General features: G+C 46.1%; 1 protein-coding gene across 1 annotated transcript in view; it reads left to right on the top strand.

Moving 5' to 3' along the window:
* The first annotated feature begins 1,406 nt into the window (after positions 1 to 1,406).
* Positions 1,407 to 24,562, top strand: part of ACP2 (acid phosphatase 2, lysosomal) — a 38,752-nt gene continuing 15,596 nt past the window's right edge. The window contains exons 1-3 of the mRNA XM_088448637.1: positions 1,407 to 1,626; positions 10,179 to 10,274; positions 23,268 to 23,354. Coding sequence (XP_088304763.1) covers positions 1,516 to 1,626; positions 10,179 to 10,274; positions 23,268 to 23,354 — 294 coding nt within the window. The 5' untranslated portion in view covers positions 1,407 to 1,515. The remainder of the gene's footprint in view (positions 1,627 to 10,178; positions 10,275 to 23,267; positions 23,355 to 24,562) is intronic.

Raw genomic sequence — 24,562 nt, 5'->3', positions numbered from 1 at the left:
CTATTCACCTAACCAGGACTATATCCCAGGCCCACTGTGTGCAGCTATTCACCTTACCAGGACTATATCCCAGGCCCACTGTATGCAGCTATTCACCTTACCAGGAATATATCCCATATATGCCGGCATCCCGACAGGGTCACAATCCCGACAGGAGGTAAGTATACTCTCCTGCCCCTACCGCTCCACAGCCTACCCCTCCCTCCTAGTCCCTAAGCCTAACCCTCTCTCTAGTCTCTAACCCGAACCCCAATACTTATGGGCTGAGGATGGTGATGAGATGCTGAGGACTGAGGATTGCTGGCTGCAGACACCCTCCCTCTTACCCCTGAGGCATCCACAGCACTGTCATCAAGAAGACTTTGAAAGAGACAGCAGACAAGAACTACAGCCTGTATCATCAGTGACAGAGAGACAGTGTCGTGTGGTAAGTCATAGGGCGGAATTCAATTGCTTTCGTGGCCCAGATCTCCCGTCTAAAGTGACGGGAGATCGCGGGCCATTATTCAATTGTTCCAGCTTTTCGCACTGATCGCGCCCAAAGTGGTAGAATCTAGCCGCGTAAATCGGCTAACCCCGACCAAAGTGCTGGGAGCGATCGCGAAAAGTGCCGTTTGGGCGTCCAAACAGGTCACTTTTCACCCATTTCAGCTCGCACCCCTCTGGGGCTACGAGCTAAAATGGAGCGCTGGCAGCTGATCGCGCCCGACAGGAGCAACAATTGAATAGCTCCCTCGGGCGCGATGGGGGCTGGAAACAATTGAATTCCGACCATAGTGTATTTTCAATGTATTTAAAGGTTGGCATATCTTTCAGTTAACATTATTATGCTTCACACATCACACATGCAGGGGAAGGATGTGCGGGTTCGGAGGTGGGGCCCCCAGAGACATCAATGTGCCGGGCCCCGAGATTTCTGTTGCCGGCCCTGGTCCCAAATACAGCCGACTGGCAGCGTATACCGGAAATACCTGGGCGAGCCAGTCCGACTCTGTCGGTAATAGTAAATGTGGTTAAGAAGCACATCATTTTGTACCAGGCAGAAAATATAATGTTAAAGGGTAAAGCAATTATAGGTTACAAAACTATTCTTCCCAACAATGCCACTACACGGACCTTACAATGGCAGGCTTACATTGCATACTCAATATTACTACTATAAAGTAAAAAAAACTCAAAATGTATACACAGCATAGGTTATTATATATAGGATTGTAATTACTGAAAGCATACACCACTATCTCCACTATGGAGAGATGCCCATTGCCATCAATGTGGTGACTGTGGTCGGCATCAGACTCATCATGTCATGTCCTTTGGATCGTAATGCAAATGCAACTTAATTGAGTAGTCACGTGGTCCGCTTGGCGGACATCTTTGTACTCCAGGAACTGAAGCCGCCCTTGACGGACTGTACATGAATGAAGTCGTCTATGTGACCGTCCTAGTGTTCCCTCCGGGAAGTGCAGCTCAGCTGGCGGAGTTCCGAGGCCGGACATACATTCCTGGGAGACTATGGCGGTCATGAGTGGCGGCCTGGGCTTCTTCTCGCCGTTGTTGCTGTGCTGGCAGATCTTGGCAGCGGTACATCTGGCACAGGCTCACCAGCTTCGCTTCGTTACGGTGGTGAGTGGGGCGGGGAGGGGGGCACCGGCCCGGCGTGACGTCACCTGCTCCCATTATTAGTGGGACCCGGAAGTGGGTCAGATGATACGGGGGTCTCTCTCTCCTGTCATGGCTGCTGGAGGCAGCATTCATAGTGTTTGGCAGTATCCTAACAGGAGCGTTGAGTCCGTTCATACTGGCATTCATGCCCCCATAGAGTGACACTTGTACTGCTCCTGCTTTCCCTAAGTGGTTTCCACTTGCAATATCCTCGAAAACCTAAAATAACCTGTGTAGAGTAGCTTTTAACAATAGCTAAATAAGCAAAGGGTAATTGAAAAAATAAAGTACAAATAAGGGATCAAGCAGGAGCATCCTGGGGAAAAAAAACTAGGGCAAAGTGCAAACAAACATTGATAACCGCTCCTCCACCCACTTATAAAAGGGTTTTTAAAAAAATGCTGTAACTCATAGCAACCAATAAGATCTTAGGGGTCAATCCTATTATGTGCGAAGGGTGCGAGATGCCGTTGCAACAGCGTTAAAACGCCAGCAATGGATCGGCACCTCACCCTTTCGCGGCCCGCTCCGAGCTGAAATTTGCACGGAGCCCTATGGGGCTGCGAGCTAACTTCAGCGACTAGTGGCTGCCGTAAAGTGCGTATCGGCAAGATCATCGCGGCTAATAGGATTGACCCCATAGTGTTATTTTTATTATTTTGAAAAATGGAATTTACTTTGTTTATATGGGCACTTGCCTCGGTTTTCATAAATGTCACATTTCTGGTGCGGGTTGTGCTTAGATCCTCTTCAGCTGTTGGACCCGGACGTGACGTTGAGTGAGGGTGGAAGTGCAGTTCAATGCCCTGAAAGCGCTATTATTTTGTCTCCAATTTAGTATCTGGCCACCAATAGTAGAAACTTGTACCCTTGCGGGTTTGCTTCGTTCGCCACTCTTCGGGCATAGCAGCTTGATTAGCTAGCAACAGGTTACTAATTCCCAATTGATGGCCATGCAATAGATGTCCTTGTGGATTGTAAATGATGACGTCAGGGTATTTTAACTGAAGGGGATCTAGCCGCAACCAATACCTCAAGGGTGTTTTTGAGCTAACGCTGCTTCTAAAGCAACCAAACTCTTTAACAGTATGATATCAAAGTGGATGAGGATTGTTGTCCCACTGTCTCACAATGAATGCAGACGAGCTGTGTTCCGCGACCTACTTTGATGTTATATTGTAGGAGTGTTTGATTAATAAGGGCGTGTTTTGTTTTTTTGGGGTGTGAAAAAAGATGGCATTCAAAAATAATCTCCACTAAGTCTGAGCAATACATGCAAAATTATTAGCACACATTCAAATAGAAGAATAATATTTACATAGTTGTACGGCTGCAAACTAGGTTGTACTTATAATAAGTAAATAAATTGAAAAAAAAAACAATTAGCAATTTTACCAACACAGCTGATAATGAGCCAGAATGTATTTTTCAGACATCACCTTTTGAGGATATGTAACCAGTAATAGGGAGGGTTTCCGTTTCAGATCAATTACCTGTTTTAGATTGGTTTAAGCTTGTGATTAAAGCCAAAGGGGCATATTCAATTAGCCACGAAAAGTCCCGTACTTTTTGCATGCCAGACTTTTTGCTGACATCGCTGGTTTTCAGTGCGAAAAAGTATTGCGCTCGTCCCCGCTTAGCCCTGTATTCAATTAGAAATCAGCTAAAACGGGACCCGGCGAAACTGTAACATGCGAAAAGTGTTGTCAGATTTGGGGAAATCAGCTTGACACCACAAAAAGATGCACTGACATTGGGGATCACTATAGATACCCCCGAATAGCCCTGCTGAAGGTATTTGGGGTCCTTAAATGATCTCAATAGCTGCTATTTAGCGTCCTTGCGTAAGTGGTGAAGAATAGCATTTAGCAGTTTCTTTATGGTGAAAATAAGTTATCCTAGCAAATTTGGGGTACATGAAAATGGATGCTAGCATATTTTAAAGTTGCTAAAGTTAACTTTTAAAACACATAAAAAATCCACCTGCCGCAACCACCTGCAAACTTAAAAACACCTAGGGCATACTTGGGGACCCCCCTGGAGTCTTATTTTGCTAGTTTTTAAGTTTGGCCCCCAAAATGAAAGTACTTTTTTGGGGTCTTAAGTATTTTTTAAACTTTTTTTGACACAGTTTACCTTTGGGGGCCTGTCCCAAGGGTGCTGGGTGGTTCCCGCAAGTTTGTACCCCAAAACCCCAATTCTGCACTTTTTTCGACAGCTGTCATAGGCAAATCTTTTTCGCCCATTTCAATGCATTGACTTTCCACTCCGGCGAAAAGTCTTTGGAATTGAATATGGGGATAAGTTTTCGCCTGGCGAAATGACGTCACCGGTGATACTTTTCCGCACAAACTGACTCTTTGCACCTAATTGAAGATGCCGTAAGGTGTGAAATATGTCTGTGAGTCTCCCCGACTGGCCGCAGCGGCTCATACATATGTACAATTGGAAACTTTTTTGCTTTGGTTATTATGTCATCACAGTGGTTTTGAGCAAACATTGCACAATAAACTATGATTCCACCCATTGTTGTCTAGCGTGAGAGACCAGGAAGTTCTTCCTTAGTGTTATTATAGATACTTGCACTGGTGTCATTAGAAATTTCTGGGCCCACAATTAATATGTTACATGATTTGTATAACTTTTCTTATGTGGGGATATATTCTCACTGATTGATTTATTATATGATGTTTAGTCTTTATTCTAGCACCCTGCACCTGTTGAAACCCGTGCAGTTCCGCTTTCCTGCCTGGAGTGTCACGCTCCGCTCTGGTGCTTCTAGCACACTCAGCTTAGCAACAAACTGCTGAGATTCAGCAGTTTGTGTTCTAGAAGCACCAGCACGCTCCAGGCAGGAAAAAGGAACTGCACGGGTTTTAACAGGTGCAGGGTGCTAGAATGAAGACTGTCTGCAACGTGGCTATTGCTACCCCTCGTCTTGTTATCACTATTTTGTATGTTTATACAATCTATTGCAGAGGTTCTCAAACTCGGTCCTCAGGGCACAGGTCACGTTTTCCGGGTCTCCTGGCAGGTGCACAGGTGTATTCATTACTCACTGACACATTTTAGAAGATCCACAGGTGGAATTATTTCACTTGTGATTCTGTGAGGAGATTTGGAAAACATGCAGTGTTGGAATCTGTATGATATCCCGGCTGCCGCATGGCTGGGAGTTCGAATACAAGCAGCGGCAACCCGACAAACCAGCAAAGTCCGGCAGAGGAAGCCCGACAGCGCTGGAAATCCCAATCGTCCTAAGGTAAGTATCTACTAACCTAACCTAAACCCTCCTTAGGGGTGCCTAACCCTAACCCTCCCCCCTGTACCTAACCCTAATCCCCCCTCTAAGTGCCTAACCCTAACCCCCCCTTCCCTGCTGCCTAAACCTAAGTCGCCTGGGGGGTGCCTAACCCTAAGTTCCCCCCTGGGGGTGCCTAACCCTAACCATCCCTCCCCCTAGCCTAACCCTAACCCTCCCGGGGGGGGGGGGGGTGCCTAATCCTAAGTCCCCCCCTGGGAACCCTAAACCTAATCCTCCCCCCCCCCCCACCCCGTGGCTGTCCGCTCGCGGCGCACGGCGTCCCTTCGATCTGGATGCCGGGCGTCTGTCTCCCGGCGTTGGGGAAATGGCAGGCGTCTAGATATAGACGCCCGGCATTTCATCCCCGCCACAATATGACAGTCGGGAAGCCGGCTGCCGGTATTAAGGCAGCAGGCTTCCCGATTTTATACCGCACTGTTTGGGGTCCTGAGGACCGAGTTTGAGAACCTGTGATCTATTGTATCCATTACAATGAAAATTCAAATAAAAATATTTTGAGAAAAAAATGAACAAGAAATATCTAGGCCCCCCCATAGCAAAGTTATGCTGGAGCCGTATTCCTGCAATTATAGGGCCTGGTTCTGTCGCACAGACTGCCGATGTTGGATGCAGTGGAGCGTTCTTTTACTTCTGCGCATGCCTCCAAGTTGCACTGCGCACACCACCAGACAGCGTGTCGGAGTTATGATTGAGGCGCATGGGGGACGCAGGGTCTCAGAAATGTCTTGAAAATGTATTTGGCGGTGACTGGGAGGTGGCTAAGTGGATGCACAGGGATGGTCCCTCTTATGGGATTGTTGCAGGCGTGGTGCTGATATCAGTTGCAGAGATGCTGAACCACTCGCATAGGAGGCCATACTCTGACAGAGAAACTGCACCTGCCACAGGGCTGGTGCAAGTTTCCATGATGGGACCGATGGTGGCGTCTAAAGACTCGTCAAACGGTATCTCAGAGTATTTGTCTCAGATTCAGCTCCACAATGTCAGACACTCCTTTAAGCCTGCTCCATACCCAGGCAGCATCCAGGAGGGTACTAAGGGCCTGATTCAGAGCTGCTCGCAAGCGGCCGCTCGTTCGTCCCCCCCGATGTTCGCACAACTGCGCATGCGTACGGATTTTAATACGCATGCGTGGTTCACTCAGTGCGGCCGAAAATCGTTTGTTCGCTATATAGCGAATGCCTGCTATTTTGAGTGACAGAATGAGGCGTATGTGGGTGGTAACAGGGGAAGGTGCTTGAAAACGGGGAGTGGAAATCAGAACGCAGGCGTGCTTAAAGGTCAAAACGGGCGTTTTATGGGTGTGCATAATTAATACAGGAGCTTCATTAACCACGTCACTTGGTTGATTTATAGTCAGAACTGCTCGCAAGATTGTGGTAGGAAAAACCAACCACAAGAATAGCGAGCAGTTCATACGCTGTTCGATGTACTCGATTAATCTCTTAAATAGCGGACATGACGTATGGTGCGAGCGGCCAGGGGGCGTCTTTTTCAAAATTACGACCACAAGTTTTGTTCGCTCGTTCAGACATAGAGGCGTGAACAGACCGCAAAGAGCGAACGGTTCATTTGAATAGCCACCCCTTTTTAATGAATGAGCGAGCGCAAATAGCGTCCGGCTCTGAATCAGGCCCTAATTCCATTACTAGCAATGAGTCGGATATACTGGATACACTTGTTATGAAGCAGTTTCTAAGGTGCATATTTTCCCTCTGGGACAGGGGCTTCCTGTGCTGACGGCCACTTAGCACTTACATGGACTGGTACTTCCATAGTTATGCCTCTGGGAGACCATGTTTCTGTATGTTATTGTATTAAAGGGTTGTGAAATTAATAGTTATACAGGGGTAGACCTATTTACAGTATGCAACGTACAGGCAGATATTGTCTTAATCATTTAATATTATTGATATAATTATCTTATGTGGTATAGTGTGGCTTGGTTTTTTTCCTTGACATCACTAGTGTTGTTAATGACAATAATGCATTCATTCATTCATTCATTCATTCATTCATTCATTCATTCATTCATTCATTCATTCATTCATTCATTCATTCGTATTAGGGAAGTTGTCTTTTGAGCAAAAAGAATAAAATAAAACCATAGAGTAGTGATTTATAATGCCAAGATGCATTGAGATGAATGGGTTGGGTATGAAATCCTGTCTGTCGGGATGCCACTGGTCAGAATACCGACAGCCAGAATACCGACACACATAGGAACGCATGGTGAGTATTTTCCCAACCCCTACCCTAACCCTCCCTCTCCAGTGCCTAAACCTAACCTCCCGCCTCTAGTGCCTAATCCTAAAACATACCTCCCCGGTACCTAACCCTAACGTCGCTACTTAACCTCCCCCCTAACACCCCAATACTTATCTTCAGAAAGCCGACGTTCTGGATACTGGTGCCGGGATCTCAACCTGTCGGGATTTCTTCGCCGTATTTAGACCGTCTGCATCCCGCACGCCGGGATGCCGACTACATCCCAGATGAATAATACCCCTTTCATATCAGAATGCCGGGTTGCACCCGGGATTTTGTTCACTGGTCCATCCCGTAGTGTTCACAATAGGTCTGACGCCGGGCACTGTAGATCGCGCCTGAAAAAAAGACGTGGTCACAAGAAAAGGGAGCGTGTCTTTAAGAAGCATCACCTTTTTTCATCACTCTTGGGGGCATGCCCGGTACTTATGGACATGCCGGTTTCCCCCCAAGATCTCCCCTCTCTGTGTGTAGATGGCGTGCGCATGCGAGCATTATCTATTCCCCAGCGATGATCACTGCACCGCTATTTTTCCTGGCACCCTCTATGTGTTAGTGGGAACGCTACATGCTGGGTGTGACCCTGCTGAGAAGTCTTTCAGACCGGCGGACCGACCCAGCAATAATGCCGGGTCAATGACGTCACTGCCATCACGTGCTGTGTCGCCGCTTGGAGATGAGATCACCAAGCATCGGCTTTTCCTATGCAGTGGATGGAACCTGGGTCATATTGACCCAGGTTATCCATTCACACTGCATCATGTTCTTGTAACCAGGGATGAAATGCCTGGTCGCTCAACCGGGCTTATTATAACCTGGCCCTTTCACACTGCACAGTTACCTGGGTTATTGCCGCAAGTGTGAAAGGGGTATTAGTAAGGCCCTTTCGATTATTTTTGTGTAAATAGTGCACTTAGGGCCTGATTCTTCACGGATCCCTACTGCAACAGCGTACACAGATCGGTCGATGGTGCGTACTGCGCATGCACTGTAGTAAGTGTGCGTGAGTTAACATTGCGATCGCACTCACGCAGATACAAAGCCATTGCAGAGTGAACGACGAGAGGTCAGCGTTTGGTGGTGGTGACAGGGGAGTGGTTGGAGAAACGCAGGGGTGCTTGTCCGTTTCCACGCCTTCGCATGGGCGTGCATAAATTAGACACTGCGACGGCATACGCACTCACTGTGTGCGATGAGGTCAGCAATTTCTGAGTAAGGTCAGACCTGTTGTAGTTGTGCCGGAGGGTCCGATGTTCCCGATGTATACGCAGGACTGCAAGGTATTGCGGATGTGAGATAGCGGTAGTGGGCGTCCCTATGCTGACGGTGCGTCGGCATTGGGATTGCATTCATTAGCATATTTTCGCAACAGAACTGTGTGTAATCGCAGCCGCACAAGCGATCCGTAATGAATTAGGCCCTTAGTTCTGTGCCTATTACTTTTTGATTATAATTTATCTATATAGTGCCACCTGTTAGGCAGAGCTGTACAGACAATGTTTGTCAGTCCCAACCCCATTGGAGCTTACAGTCTACATTTCCTAACACACACACACACACCAATGCGAGTACAGCCAATTAACCCACCAGTATGTTTGTTTTTTTGGGAGTGTAGGATGAAACAGGAGCACCCGAGGGAAACTCATGCAAACACAGAAGAACATAAAAACTCTGCACATATAAGCTCCTGGTCGGGAATCAAACTTACAACTCCAGTTCAGTTAGGCAGCAATGCTACCCACTGTGCCATGGATATATACTGTATGTCCCAAAACTGCTGGCACTCCGTACAGCTTATACATCTGGCCCCGGCAGGTGCAATTCCCAAACAGAGACAGGGCACCTACAGGGTATTTGTCAACGTTTCAGGGCATCAGCCCTTTCGTCAGGACTGTTATATATATATATATATATATATATATATATATAATTTGTGTAGAATATTAGAATATATATTAGAGTGCTGCTCCTCTCTCCCTCTCCCTGTCCGACTCTCCACCTTTCGACAAAACTTCAAAATGGGCTCTCAAGACCCACTTCTTTATAAAAGCCTCCCAGCTCTCATCCTAACCCACTGCTCCATGCTCACTGTCTCCTGTCTGTGTGACCTGTGGGCCTGATTCAGACCCGGTCGCAAGCGCTGAGCGCTCGCAACCAGGTTGATGGTGGCCCACAGCGCATGCGCACGACGGAGCCGGCTCCGTCGTGCGCATGCGCGTGACCCTGCTAGCGACGGGCAATCCGTCGCTCCGGGTCTCGCACCAAAGGGGGCGAGCTGTCTATGTTGAGTGACAGCTCGCCGCCTTTGGTGGGCGAGCCGCGGGGGGTGGCTGCCCAAACTGAGGCGTTCCCGAGGGAACGCTTACCGTTAGGGGCGGCCCCACTGACATCACGAGTGATGTCAGTGGAGAGTTTCCGGCTCTGTTAGAGCCGAAAGCTCTCTGGGACTTGCGATGAACGAGACCCTACCACAAGGGTCTCGTCGCAAGCCCGACCATCGCGACCATCATCATGGCCGCTCGCTATAGCTGTAGGTGGTTACCCACAGCTATGCGAGCGGCCAGGAGGCCGCTCCAAAAAACAGAAGGCCAGCCCTGATTCAGAGCGAGCGCTCTGAATCAGGCCCTGTGTCTGTCTGTCCCCCCCCTTTAGACTGTAAGCTCTCACAACCAGGGCTCTCTTCCTACACTTATGCCATCATCTCCTCCCCACTGTCTATAATGGCACCTATCCCTTGGGTATTATGACTGCTGATGCAGCAATATTAAATCATGTTCATCTCATGCCATGTTCTGTACTGTCATTGACTTTGTTCTTGTTGTATTCATACTATTTCTTTACTGTGTGAGGCGCTGAGGACCCCTTAGAGTCTTCAGTGTACTTTCTCCCTCAGCGCTGAATAAGCAATCCTCTGTTCCAGGTTTATCGGCATGGTGACCGCTCTCCGGTGAGGGCTTACCCAAAGGATGTGCATCAAGAGAGTGCCTGGCCCCAGGGCTTTGGGCAGCTTACGCAGGTGAGACTGATGCTCGGTGTTAACGTTCAACTGTTCCATACACACGGATGTTATCATAATATAGACCATCTGTTTATTAGGAACCAGAGCATTGCCCTGAATATTGGTTCCGCCTGCAGAATGGCTGTCTCCAGTGTGTGTTTGTAGGCAACATGTGCGCATTAATGACATTGTGTTTACAATTACTAGTATTCTTCCAACACTTTCTCCAATCTGCTTAAGCGTGAGATGTCAGATATCGGCCTACAGCTGAGTCACCAGAAACCGTGCTAGGAGAAGAATGTTGCCACAGTGTTAGATATATGCATAGAGATATTAATAGATAACCTTAAACATAAAAAGAGAAAAAAGGAATAAAAATGAAGTCTCATTTCAGACACGGTCTCGCAGCTGGAGAAATAGAATACATCATGTCTCTCAGCTGAAGATAACGTTCCACAACCAAAACATAACACATGTACTAGATTTAAGGTTATCATTCATCGAAACCACAAAAAACATAATACACAATGAGGGAGATGTATGAAGGGGTGATGGGGGAAAAAAACAGTAAATGTGCACGTTAAGTGCTGCCGTTATCGCTTCCCTGCATATTGTAATGCAGGGAAGCGAGCAGGATGTACCCCTGTCATTATTGGTGCTCCTATCTTCAAGAGAGGGCGCCGAAGTGCAGGCAGATGTATGAACGGACAGTGGCACTGACTGTTCCGACAGCTACAGCTATCGATTTCGACATTTGCAGCTGTCGTTACTGAATGCATTGGTTCCGACAGCCAGGGATTGTGCATTCAAGAAACAATAGCGTTTTTGTTTTTTTTATATATACAATAGTGGCGCGGGTGCTGCTGGGAGAATTTGACCTACGCATGCAATTGCCGGTCAATGACAGCGGCCCCGCCAAAAGAGAGTGAGAACAGGTGAATAGTGGCCTCGTCGAACAGGTGAATTAACACTGTCATTCTTCGGCAACTAAAATAATAATACATGCCGAAGATGAAGGGACCTGCTTCACCACGCTAAATGGGCGAAGCATGGCCTGACAAATAACGCTTGTTGCCTGCCGCTTCTTACATCTCCCCCAATATCCGTTCACCACGCGCGCGTGTGTTTGTTTCCAATCCGTAATTGTTGGGAGTAAATATCTCCAATTTGACGCAATATCAAACAATAAACCAACTAAACCTATAAATAGACTGTGCTCTGTGATGTGTATGTGAAGTAAAAAAAAAAACTTGGGGAAGATTTAATGTCCCGTCTAAAATGAAAAAAAAATGCAGCGTTTCCCATAGCAACCAATCAGATGTTCCCTATTTGTTTTAGAATGTACTAGATAAATGATAGCTTTCCTATAGTATACTCATCCATGCCAAACTCCTTTTACTGGTTAGATTCATCCTGTCATCTGGTGTATCCAACAGAACTTGTAGGAGAACAATCTTCTCTGCAGCAATCTGGCCACTGATAGCAGTATAGAAAGCTATAGCACCTGCTTGCTGGGGACCAGATGAATTACAAGATTGCTTATCCCTCCCTCTGAGGAGGGTCAATTCTTCAATTGCTAATAAACAAAACAAGAGTTAACCTAACCAACAAAACATGTTAAGCTTGGATCTGTTATCTGCAAAACGGACCCTGTGGGTTTAATAATTCTAAACGAAGATAGAGTTCCTTTTTTCAGGACAATAACAGGTCAAAATCAACAAAAGGTGGCTATGATATTCTGTGCAAGATACTGAAAGGCTCTTACCCTCTTTGTGCTCTGCCGTATCTTTTGCACAGACTGTTCTTAAAGGATACACACTTAAAAGGTGAAACAGTCGCACCGACTGAGCAGCCGGCCAGCCATCGGCGCTGACTGAGCGGCCATCTAGGTAAGCTATACACACCAATCTCCCGCTCGATATGTATGGCCAGACATGACCACTGGACAGGCATTTAAATCTGCCCACTCGGATGTGATGGCATTGTCTGCAGTCCCTGCAGCGAGTGTACGGACGGGCAGCGGCAGGGGCGTAAGTTCATTCCAGTCGCCCGAGGCAATTTAGAGTTTGGCGCCCCCCCACAAAACAAATATATCCACGCAATTACACCTGGAAAGACTATATGAAGATGATTCAATGGGGCCTAGAGGTGTATGATAATTTACATAGCAGGTATAATTGTATAAGAGAGTCTGTGCCTGATTTAGTGCTACCAAGCACCAGATTCTTGAAGTGTCAAGACCCAGGTATAGTTCTCCTAACATTAGTTCATAGGTGCAAATATATATACAGTCAGGTGCATAAATATTGGGACATTGACATAATTTTCATATTTTAACTTCTATTCACCACCACAATGGCTTTGAAATGAAACAAACAAGATGTACTTTAACTGCAGACTTTCAGATTTAATTTGAGGGTAATTACATCCAAATCAGGTGAACGGTGTAGGAATTACAACGGTTTCTATATGTCCCTCCCACTTTTTAAGGGGCCAAAAGTAATGGGACAAACTAAACAATCCTAAATCTAACTTTCACTTTTTAATACTTTGTTGCAAATCCTTTGCCGGCAATTACAGCCTGAAGTCTGGAACGCATAGACATCACCAGACGCTGGGTTTCTTCCCTGGTGATGCTCTGCCAGGCCTCTACTGCAAATGTCTTCAGTTCTTGCTTGTTCCCTTCAGTTTTGTCTTCATCAACTGAAATGCATGCTCAATCGGATTCAGGTCAGGGGATTGACTTGGCCATTGCATAACATTCCACTTTTTAGCCTTAAAAAACTCTTTGGTTGCTTTAGCAGTATGCTTCGGGTCATTGTCCATCTGCACTGTGAAGCGTCGTGCAATGAGTTCTGAAGCATTTGACTGAATATGAGCATATAATATTGCCCGAAACGCTTCAGAATTCATTCTGCTGCTTGTCAGCAGTCACATCATCAATAAATACAAGGGAACCAGTTCCATTGGCAGCCATACATGCCACACGCCATGACACTACCACCACCATGCTTCACTGATGAGGTGGTATGTGTTGGATCATGAGCAGTTCTTTCCTTCGCCATACTCTTCTCTTCCCATCACTCTGGTACAAGTTGATCTTTGTCTCATCTGTCCATAGGATGTTGTTCCAGAACTGCAATGGGTTTTTTAGATGTTGTTTGGCAAACTCTAATCTGGTCTTCCTGTTTTTGAGGCTCACCAATGGTTTACATCTTGTGGTGAACCCTCTATATTCACTCTTGTGAAGTCTTCTCTTGATTGTTGACTTTGACACATATACACCTAGCTCCTGGAGAGTGTTCTTGATTTGGCCAACTGTTGTGAAGGGGTTTTTCTTCACCAGGGAAATAATTCTTCTGTCATCCACCACAGTTGTTTTCCGTGGTCTTCCGGGTCTTTTGGTGTTGCTGAGCTCTCCGGTGCGTTCTTTCTTTTTAAGAATGTTCCAAAGAGTTGATTTGGCCACATCTAATGTTTTTGCTATCTCTCTGATGGGTTTGTTTTGATTTTTCAGCCTAATGATGGCTTGCTTCACTGATAGTGACAGGTTTTTGGATCTCATATTGAGAGTCGACAGCAACTGATTCCAAATGGAAATGTCACACCTAGAATCAACTCCAGACCTTTTACCTGCTTAATTGATAATGAAATAACGAGGGAATAGCCCACACCTGTCCATGAAATAGCTTTTGAGTTGATAGTCCCATTACTTTTGGCTCCTTAAAAAGTGGGAGGCACATATAGAAACCGTTGTAATTCCTACACCGTTCACCTGATTTGGATGTAATTACCCTCAAATTAAATCTGAAAGTCTGCAGTTAAAGCACATCTTGTTTGTTTCATTTCAAAGCCATTGTGGTGGTGAATAGAGGCCAAAATATGAAAATTCTGTCAATGTCCCAATATTTATGCACCTGACTGTATGTAGTATTCACAATTTGTACATGAGGCATTGGTTACACAGCAGGACACCGACATGCATTTCACTATGGCTTTTAGCCTTGACCGCACCGAATCAGTCACAGATGCTCATATACCATTATACCTAATATATAAATTTTGTTCCACGGCTCCAGGTGGTGGGTCAGTGTCAGACAGAATCACAGAGTTTCAGCCACCTCTGCAGCAGCATACTGTATGCTGTTGAGTAGTCGTTTGTTGTGATGCATAATTGGCAGTTACCAGTGTGTGGCTCTCTGTACTGGTGGTCCCTGGGATAGGTGTCTCGGGTCCTAGCACACTGTCCAGCAGCAGTGACGGGTGCACTGTCGCTTGTTGCAGCGCAGGCTGAGGGGTATCAGATGGGAGCCTTCCTGTCCCCTTTTGCAGATGTTAGCAGGGTTCCCAGGACAGACAGTGGTGTAACTAGGGTATTTGGAGCCCAGGGCAAATTTGAAAAGGGAGCCCTAACCCACCCCCCCTCCGATGTGCGCGCACCGAAGGCGCGTGCGGCAAAAATTGGGCGTGGTCACTTAAAAATGGGGCGTGTTAACATGACACACCCCTTTATTTTCAAACTGAACATTCCTATCCATATGCACCTTAACCCCAGTAGTACCCCTTATACAGTACCCCCAGTATGCAGTTGTGGTCCCTCTTATGCAGGCCCATAGTAGTGCCCCTTATACAGTATCCCCAGTAGTGGTCCCCCTTATACAGCCCCCAATTAGTTCTCCTTACTCAGTACCCCCAGTAGTGGCCCCCCCAAATGCAGTGCCCCACGTAGTGTTCCCCCTTATGCAGTGCCCCCAGTAGCAGTCCCCACAATGCAGTGCGCCCAGTAGCGGTATCCCCTTATGCAGTGCCCTTTATATGGAGCCCCCAGTAGTAGTCCCCCACCCCCCATGCAGTTTTCCCAGTAGTGGTCCCCTTATGCAGGCACCCTGTAGTGATCCCCCCTATCCAGTGCCCCCTGTAGTGGCCCTTCCTATTATTGCCCCCAGTAGTGGTTCCCCGAGTGCAGTGCCTCTAGTAGTAGGCCCCTTTTATAATGCCCCCAGTGGTAGTTCCCCCCCCCCCCAAGTAGTAGTCCCCGGTAGAGGTTCCCCCTCCCGATTAAGTGCCCCAGTAGTAGCCCCCCCCCCAGTAGAGGTCCTCCCAATGGCGCCCCCAGTAGTAGCCACCCCTCCCCCTGTAAAGGTTCCCCCAGTAGTAGCCACCCCCCTCCCCCGTTGTGCAGATAGGTTAAAAAAAAATAATATATGTATAAAAATATACTTACCTGAATCCCTGCTCCTGTCCACGGCGCCGCTCCCGCCCGCCAGTCCGCCCGGGCTGGCGCACTCAGCATTATGGGACAGACGTCATGACGTCAGTCCCATTACCCACTGCAGGAGCCGGACGGAAGTCCGGCTCTTGCAGTGGATGTGCTGCAGCAGTCAATGAGAGTCTATCTGACTCTCATTGGCTGCTGTTTAACACACGCATCGCCGCCAGCGCTGGCGGCGATGCCTGTGTTATGCACAGCCTGAACCCGCCTCCTAGCGCTATTGGGCAAGCTTCAGGGGAGGGAACGGGCTCAGGTGTGAAGCACAGGACCGGCGCTAGAAGCCTAGCGCCGGTCCTGTGTAAATGTGTAGCGCTGACCGCACTCATTGCGGTCGGCGCTTTACTGGCTAACTAGGGCGGGCGGGCCGGTACCGTGGCCGGCGGCGCGCCACCGGTCCAACGGCGCCCAGGGTACGCACCCCGCTCGCCCTGCCCTAGTTACACCACTCAGGACAGAGCTAATTAATGCTGCAGCAGCAACGGGTGCATCGCTGCAGAGCTACAATGGAAGATCAGCGGTCACACTCGTTTTCCTCTGTGAATCACACTATTGCTGCTGTACATGCTATAGATGGAGGAGCCCCTTCAGGGCTTGGCGCCCGGAGGCAGGCGCCTCCATTGTCTCCGGGAGTTACGCCCCTGGGCAGCGGTCACTCGTACACACATGCAGATGTACCGATTTATATCTTTCAGGTATATTGGCTGTTCTGCAGGGCTGACCTGATATGTCTGTGAACGATGACGTTCAGAGCTATCGGGTGTACAAACAATGTCGATCCTCCACCGATATATGGTTTGACGTTCAAACGAGCAATATATCAACAAGTGTATACCCAGCTTTAGTTTGTGTTATTGATAAAGTTGACTCAAATGCATTCAGATTAGTTATCATCCCTGTAGTGTATCAACTAAATTGTGTGGATTTTGAAGAAGAATTGCAGTTCTCAAACATGTATATCTTAATAGATATTTCTTAAAATGAATGATTTGTACCCAAAAGTATTGAGTATACAATATATTTAGCAAATTATGTAAAGTACTATAATTTGCAGGTTGTACAATTTAGTCAAATATACTATATACATATAAATGAAAGGCACTATAATTAATAAAAGGAACAATACACCACAGTGCCAAGCGGGAAATAATTGAAATAAAATTATTTGTAAAATGTAATTAAAATGAAGACACCGGGAGCTGTATCCTTCTAAGGGATTACCAGCTGGCTGAGGTCTGGCCACTGGGAAGGGTAAGGAAGACCATGGATGAGAGATTTGTATTGCAGCTACCATAAGCATTATCAGCAGCATGATGTTCCAATGTTTGTTTGTTTTTTTTAATTCCTGATAGCTTTGCCTACTCTAACTCCTATCAAATGTTTATGCAAAGAAGCAGAAGAACAGATATAGGGCCTGATTCAGACCCACTCGCAAGCAGCTGTCCGCTCGCAAGTGGGTTGATGTTGCGCACGACGGCGGGAGCTCCGTCGTGCGCATGCGCCAGACGCGACGAGCAAAGGACTTTCCTTCGCTCGTTGTGTCTGATCAAAGGGGGCGTGCTGTCGATGTTGATTGACAGCACGCCCCCTTTGGTGGGCGTGCCGGGGGCATGCCTCCCTGACGGGGGCGTTCCCAAGGGAACGCCTACCGTCAGAAGCCGGCCCACTGACATCACTAGTGATGTCAGTGGGAGTGATTTTGGCTCTGATAGAGCCAAAATCACTTCGGGCCTTGCGGTTGAAAAACTCAACCGCAGGCTCCGGCTCGCAGTGGCGATGGTCGCGATGGTCAAGACCATCGCGGCCAACAAACTGCACGCTCGTATAGGCTGTGGGTGGTGAGCCACAGCTATACGAGCGTCCAGGAGGACGCTCCATAATTATGGAGGGCGGCCCTCATTCAGAGCGTGCGCTCTGCTCAGAGCGTACGGCTCTGAATGAGGGCCATAGTCTTGCTGGTGCACTCTTTAAAAATAGAAAAACAATTGAAAAGAAAATTGATAAGATAATAATACTTAATAAATGAATGACTTAATAATACTTACTCTTTTATTGTATAATTATTAAAGGTTATGTAATAGATACACTAATTATTACCCGGGGATCACAAAAAAAACAAATAATAAAAATACACATCAATAATTAATACAGTATTTACATAAATATGGCGAAAAATATTCTTCACACAGTTCCCTAGTGTAGTCAAAGAATGAAATGAATTAATTAGAATTAGTCAGGGAACCAGAGTAGATACACCACCTACACAAGATGCAGAGTATTTAGATGATCTCATTAAATATCTTAGAAACCAATCACTACAAAAATCAGCTGTACATTGTACCTGAGTCATTGTGCTCATCTTCCCTAATATCACTAATCCAATTGGAATTAATGTGAACTCATATTCATAACAGCCATATGCTCACAACTGAAACTGATATAGTGGATCATATAGCTTATGTAAAGCATATAAGTCTCTTGGCCTAATTCTGTCCCATAATTATAAAGTCTGTAACAAAGTTCCCCCTGGGAAATCACAGTATTCTCTCTCTGAGTACCAGATATAGCAAATGAAGATATACACAAAATAATGCAAAGGAAACCTGCTAGGTGTATAAGGATACCTAGAGTTTGATAGATGGTAAAAATCAGTACACATAGGATATAACAGTCCTAGGTTAACACATAGTGATACAAATGATATCTGCTTTGAATATTAATAAATACCACAGGGTTAAATCAGTGGGTTAGAGAAATTAAAGGAAAGCCTGGGGACCAGCTGTATAGCACACCTTCTACTTTCCCTTGTCTATATGGATATCGAACAAGGGATGAGAAAGGAGTGGGCAAGATCCTCAGGGAAACAACAGGTTGAGCGCGTCTGCTGTCCCCGCTCCTGACCGTATCTCCCCTCTGTTGCTATCAAAGCATTGCAGAGGGAGAGTGTCAGTCCGGCTTGAATGAGAGAGCGCTAGAGTGATAAGCAGAAAAAGATACCTGATGTAGAAGTGAATATGATAATGCGGCTGTCAGAGAAATCTCAGCTGGGCTGTAATAGGTAAGCAGCCCATCGCGTGTGGCTGCTGGAGAACAGCTGCTCGTGGTGTATCAAACTTGGGCTGGTTGCATATGGACAGCCCGTCTGATGGACGTGCGTTTCGCCTCTGCAGGCTTGGTGACCTGATCGCCGTGGGGTAAGCACCCCCTCTATCTAGTAGAACTGAGCCAATCAAAATCCCTTATTGTTGAATGATACATCTATAGGCCAATCAGCAAACAGGTCCAAGGGAGCCAATCAGGCACAGTGCATATGAAATAGGTGTGAGTTGTGTCTTAATTAGCATATGTAAACAACAGCCACATAATTTAGCCAAACTGATTCAGAACAATATAGGAATGAGATGGATTATAAAGATCACATGGAAAGTTATTAACTGAACTTAGAATCGGAGGAACACACAGTAAACAATTACATATATGAATGTTATTGCTCCAATATCATCATAGATAAAAAGATAGTAGTAATGATTATGATTACTCGCTCAACCTGTTGTTTCCCTGGGGATCTTCCATATAGACAAGGGAAAGTAGAAGGTGTGCTATACAGCTTGTCCCAAGGCTTTCCTTTAATTTCTCTAACCCACTGATTTAACCCTGTGGTATTTATTAATATTCAAAGCAGATATCATTTGTATCACTATAGCTGCATACACACACAACGATTTAGTTAATGAACGATTTTAGTCAACGATTTTCTCCCTTGAAAAAATGAACTAAAATCGTTTACTAAAGTTGTTGATTTACTATTGTTCATTTAAATGTAATGAACGATTTTCTAGAACTACAAACGATTTTTGCATATTCCCTTACTGAAAATCGTTGAGTTGACAAGTCTGACTGAACTACAAACTATAAACGTGAACGCGCATGAACGAAAATCGTTCATCGTTTAACTCAGAAAGTGAACGATTTTTACAAACTATTATCGTTAAACGATATCGTTTAACGATAATCGTTCAAAAAAATCGTTGTGTGTGTATGCACCTTGAGTGTTAACCTAGGACTGTTATATCCTATGTGTACTGATTTTTACCATCTATCAAACTCTAGGTATCCTTATACACCTAGCAGGTTTCCTTTGCATTATTTTGTGTATACCTTCATTTGCTATATCTGGTACTCAGAGAGAGAATACTGTGATTTCCCAGGGGGAACTTTGTTACAGACTTTATAATTATGGGACAGAATTAGGCCAAGAGACTTATATGCTTTACATAAGCTATATGATCCACTATATCAGTTTCAACTGTGAGCATATGGCTGTTATGAATTATATGTGTTCACATTAATTCCAATTGGATTAGTGATATTAGGGAAGATGAGCACAATGACTCAGGTACAATGTACAGCTGATTTTTGTAGTGATTGGTCTCTGAGATATTTAATGAGATCATCTAAATACTCTGCATCTTGTGTAGGTGGTGTATCTACTCTGGTTCCCTGACTAATTATAATTGATTCATTTCATTCTTTGACTACACTAGGGAACTGTGTGAAGAATATTTTCGCCATATTTATGTAAATACTGTATTAATTATTGATGTGTATTTGTTTTTTGTGATCCCCGGGTAATAATTAGTTTATTTATTACATACTCTTTTATTGTATAATTATTAAAGGTTAAGTATTATTAAGTCATTATCTAAATTTTCTTTTCAATTGCTTTTCTATTTTTAAAGAGTGCACCAGTAAGACTATATTTGTTCTTCTGCTTTTTTGCATAAACATTTGATATTGTATTTTTCACAAATAATTTCTGGTGCACCACCAACCAAGTATTAGTCTTACTTTATTTTTCAGTTAAGACCGGTCATTGGTTTTCAGATTATATCTTGATATTCAGTACTAATGGTTCTGATTGACTAGTGCAGACTCTAAACAAATCTTCTCTATACTACTCTAACTCCTCCCTGGCTACTGTGTCTGCATAGGGGCATATTTGTGGGTTCGTTAGAGGCTGTTCCTCACCCTATGTCTGCCTCAGACGTAACGCTGCTCAGTCCCTGACTCTGTCCCCTTTCTAGGCTGCTGCTAAGCAACAGGGCACCTTGCTAGCTCTGATTGGCTCTCACTGTCTCACTCGCCCCTGCAGCAGCAGCAGTCAGTCACTCACTCACACAGCTCAACAGTTTTTTTTTCTGTGACTTTCTTCATTCCAAGTCTCAGTTTCAGATGCTTTCTTGCTATTTCAGCACCATGGGCAGCTCCTCTACAGCAGCTTGGTGCAAGATTTTTTTTTTTTTTTTTTTTACTGTGACTGCGTCACTAAAATCGTCACTGCTTGGCTCCCTTTTGTGACAGATGAGTTGTTCACACACATAAAGCCTCCGCCCGCCTCAACCAATGCTGTATAGAATAATGAAAACCCTATCAAAATCCGTCCAGTGGTTAAAGAAATTAGCCCGAACTAACACACAGACCCCTAAACCCTAGAACTTTATTTTTTATATTTAAAGAGATATGGGGGGCGATTCAATTCAAAGCAATGTTGAATAGCGACAGGAGGGAGCTCCTGAAGCTATTCAATACACCGCGCTGTTTGGGCGGGCAAAGAATTTCTTCTCACATCCCCATGCGATCAAAGTACCGGGCGCACAGCTGTTTTTCTGCATAGCGCGGAGCTAACAGACGCGCGCCCTGCACTTTGGTCAGAGAATGGCGGTTACCGTGCCTTAACACCCTTGTTAAGGCGCGAGAACCGGCAATCTCCGACCACACAGCGCACTGAATTGAATAGCTCCCGGGGCTATTTAATTTGCGTTGAATTGAATCGCCCCATAGAGAGAACCAATTTGTAGCTATTTTTTCCTGTTTTGAAAAAAACTTTATTGATTTCAGAACAGAGAACAAATGCTGCTGTGATGGTCTTTGTTTTATTTCTTTGTCTTGGTTAACAACACTGCACTGGCTTTCTCCTCTAGCTGTTCTGTGTTTCTTCTCTGCAAGATAATGATCAGGCTCGTGTTCAGAGATGCATGAGGCTGATCTGGAAGAGTGTCTTGGGGAATGATGAATCATAGACGCCTGTAAATTAGTTAATGCGATCACTGCTATTTACACCCCCCTCTTTTCTCTCTCTCTTTTGCCTACACCCCTGTTTTCTCACTCTCTCCCCTATTACTGAAACCTGTGCATATCATAATAATAATGCTGAGATGCTATGTGGTAGCCTGGTACTCAGAAACACTTCTTACGTGCTTGGAACATTAAGCAGAACAGATAAGAGGTGCAAATGTTACCAGGGTTGACACCCTGGTATTTTTGTAAAATAGCCATACCAGTTCTGGCCGCCTGCTGGCACTTGTAGTTCTACAAGTGCCAAAGAGCAGGCACGCTGGTAACTGTAGTCCCACTGTAAAACACAATATTACACTATGATTATTATTACTATAATCCCTGCACTCACCACCCAGGGGTGCAGGGAAGAGCCCCGGGCTTCAGCACAGGCCTGGGATGCTCAGGAAAAGGGGGACACCTTTATTGGGGGGGGGTCCCCCACCTCTCTTTGTATTCCTGGCCTGGGCTGACTAGTTTGGCTGGAGAACCTGGTGAAAGGGTCCCCTTGCTGGACCCGGGCTATTTTTCAGGGACACTTTTCCACTGAGCGTAGACCCAGCAATATTATTACTGCAGTGGAAAAGGGGTGTCAGATTCTCCACAGCCCTGGTTATCACACTGTACAAAGGTTCAGAAGCCAAGTCGCTCCAGGTTTTTCTTGAATTTTGCAGGACAACTTCTATGTATATGTAACTTGTTATGGGGTAGGGATTGCATAACCGCCTTATCCTCATTGTACACCGGTTGGCAATGCTGGCGGCTTCCAATTAAGGGCTGAATTCAGTTAGCGGCGAAAACGGCAGTTTTTTTCGCCAAAGAAAACCCCGGCAAATTTTTTGACAAGAAAACAGGCGAAAATGGCGACAGGCAGAAAAAAAACGGAGAATAGTTTTCTCCATCCCAGAGCAGGCGAAAAAAAAAAAAAGCAAAATCCCTCTTTTTGGCTAAAAAAGTGGGGACTTCTTTCTGAACCCTTTGGACACCCCCCCTAATGATAAATTACCGTGAAAAAAATCGTAAGTTTCATACTTTGGCGAAAAACGACCGCGCAATGGATAAGGGTGTTATGCAGGGTCAGATTAAGGTTTGTGGAGACCCCAGGGCAACTAACTTGTGAGGGCCCCCACAGAAGAGCTATCAATAGGATTTGCAGGTGATGTTATTAAAAAGTATAATGTGTTAATCCCAGCACCACAAAAAAACACTGTAATGCCCCCAATTCACATTATGTCAAACAGAAACCCCAGTTCACATTATGCTACAGTGCCCCCCCACGCTGGTGATGTAGCCATGTGTGGGGTCCCCTGGGCATCCTCCCCAAAGTCCCTGTTGTTAATCCAGCTCTGGTGTTATGGTTGAGTGTGAGAGCCATACATCGCCACCTACTGGCCACCAATATTACTGCGGAATCTGCTTTTCTTCAACGTCAAGTGAAGCTGAGCAAAGTTCAAAGACCTGTAATTCCCCAGTCATTGAAAGAAAACATATGCCTGTTTATCATATTATCATTTAACTAGCTATATGTTTGCCTTTGTACTTGCTTTGTACGTGATTTTTGGTGTGCTTTGTTCTGTAATAAACATCCTTATTGTACAGTAGAGAGTCTGAATTTTCTCTATTTTTAGATTGGGATGAAGCAGCAATGGGATCTGGGACAAGCACTGCGTGAACGTTACAAAGGATTCCTTAATCAGTCATATGATAGGCATGAGGTACGTTTTCCCTTTAGGCTTAAACATAATTGTACTCCATATCTGTAAATCTTCCACCATTATATTATAATCTGGATCTGACGTCTTTACCAGTTGCTAGGAGCCAATGACATCACTGAGGCAAGTGCAAACGGCTGGAATGTTCCATCGTGCTGGACAGATGAATAGCAGCGTCGTAATAACAATGTTGTGCCATTTATACAGAGTTGTTGCTCTTGCATCTAAATATCTCTCTTGTACCTGCCCAATGCCTGGTCCCTGCTTTCATTATTTGGGAATCTAGCTTTAGAGTTGTTACATTTGTGACTCCCGCCCCCTACCCCCCTCCTTCCCTCCCTCACTTCCTCTATTTATTCCAAAATTATGTACTTTGCCCTCACCATCCAGTTGTTTTAGGCAATTTCTCTGTTCAGTGCCCCTGCTTCTAGTGAGGTGGGCAGTTCTAGGGGCGGTCCACTCTTATTTGGTATATTGCAGGGAGCAGTATAAAATATGGGGGTCATTCAGACACGGTCGCAAGCGCTGAGCACTCGCAACCGGGTCGATGTTTCCCCACTGGGCATGCGCACGTCGGAGCTGGCTAGCGACGGGCGCTACGTCGCTACGGGTCCCGCACCAAAGGGGGCGAGCTGTCGATGGTGAGTGACAGCTCGCCCGTTTTGGGAGGCGGGCATGGGGCGTGGCTGGCCAAACGGAGGTGTTCCCGACGGAATGCTTGCCGTTTGGGGGCGGCCTCACTGACATCAGCAATGATGTCAGTGGGGAGCTTCCTGCTCGATCACAGCAGGAAGCTTCCTGGGGCTTGCGGTTGACGAGACCCAACCTTAGGGTCTCGTTGCAAGCCCCGATGGTCGCGATGGCCGCAAGCCCCAGTGGACTTCCTGCTCAAATAGAGCAGGAAGTTCACCTACTGACATCACGAGTGATGTCAGTAGGTCCGCCCACAAACGGCAGGCGTTCCTGCAGGAACGCCTCCGTTTGCCCAGCCACCCCCCCTGCCCGCCTCCTAAACGGGGCAAGCTGTCAATCACCATCGACAGCTGCCCCGCTTTGGTGCAAGACCCGTAGCGACGGAGCGCCCGTCGCTGGCTGCGTCTCGCGCATGCCGGAGACGGCTCCGGCAGGCGCAATGGGGACCATTGACCCGCTTGCGAGCGCTGTGCGCTCGCGAGCGGGTCTGAATCAGACCCTGTGTTTGGGAACCCCTG

The sequence above is a fragment of the Taudactylus pleione genome, unplaced genomic scaffold (genome assembly GCF_031769625.1).
Source record: "Taudactylus pleione unplaced genomic scaffold, aTauple2 ptg000462l, whole genome shotgun sequence".
Lineage (NCBI taxonomy): Eukaryota > Metazoa > Chordata > Amphibia > Anura > Myobatrachidae > Taudactylus > Taudactylus pleione.
This window is presented reverse-complemented; position numbering and strand designations above follow the sequence as displayed.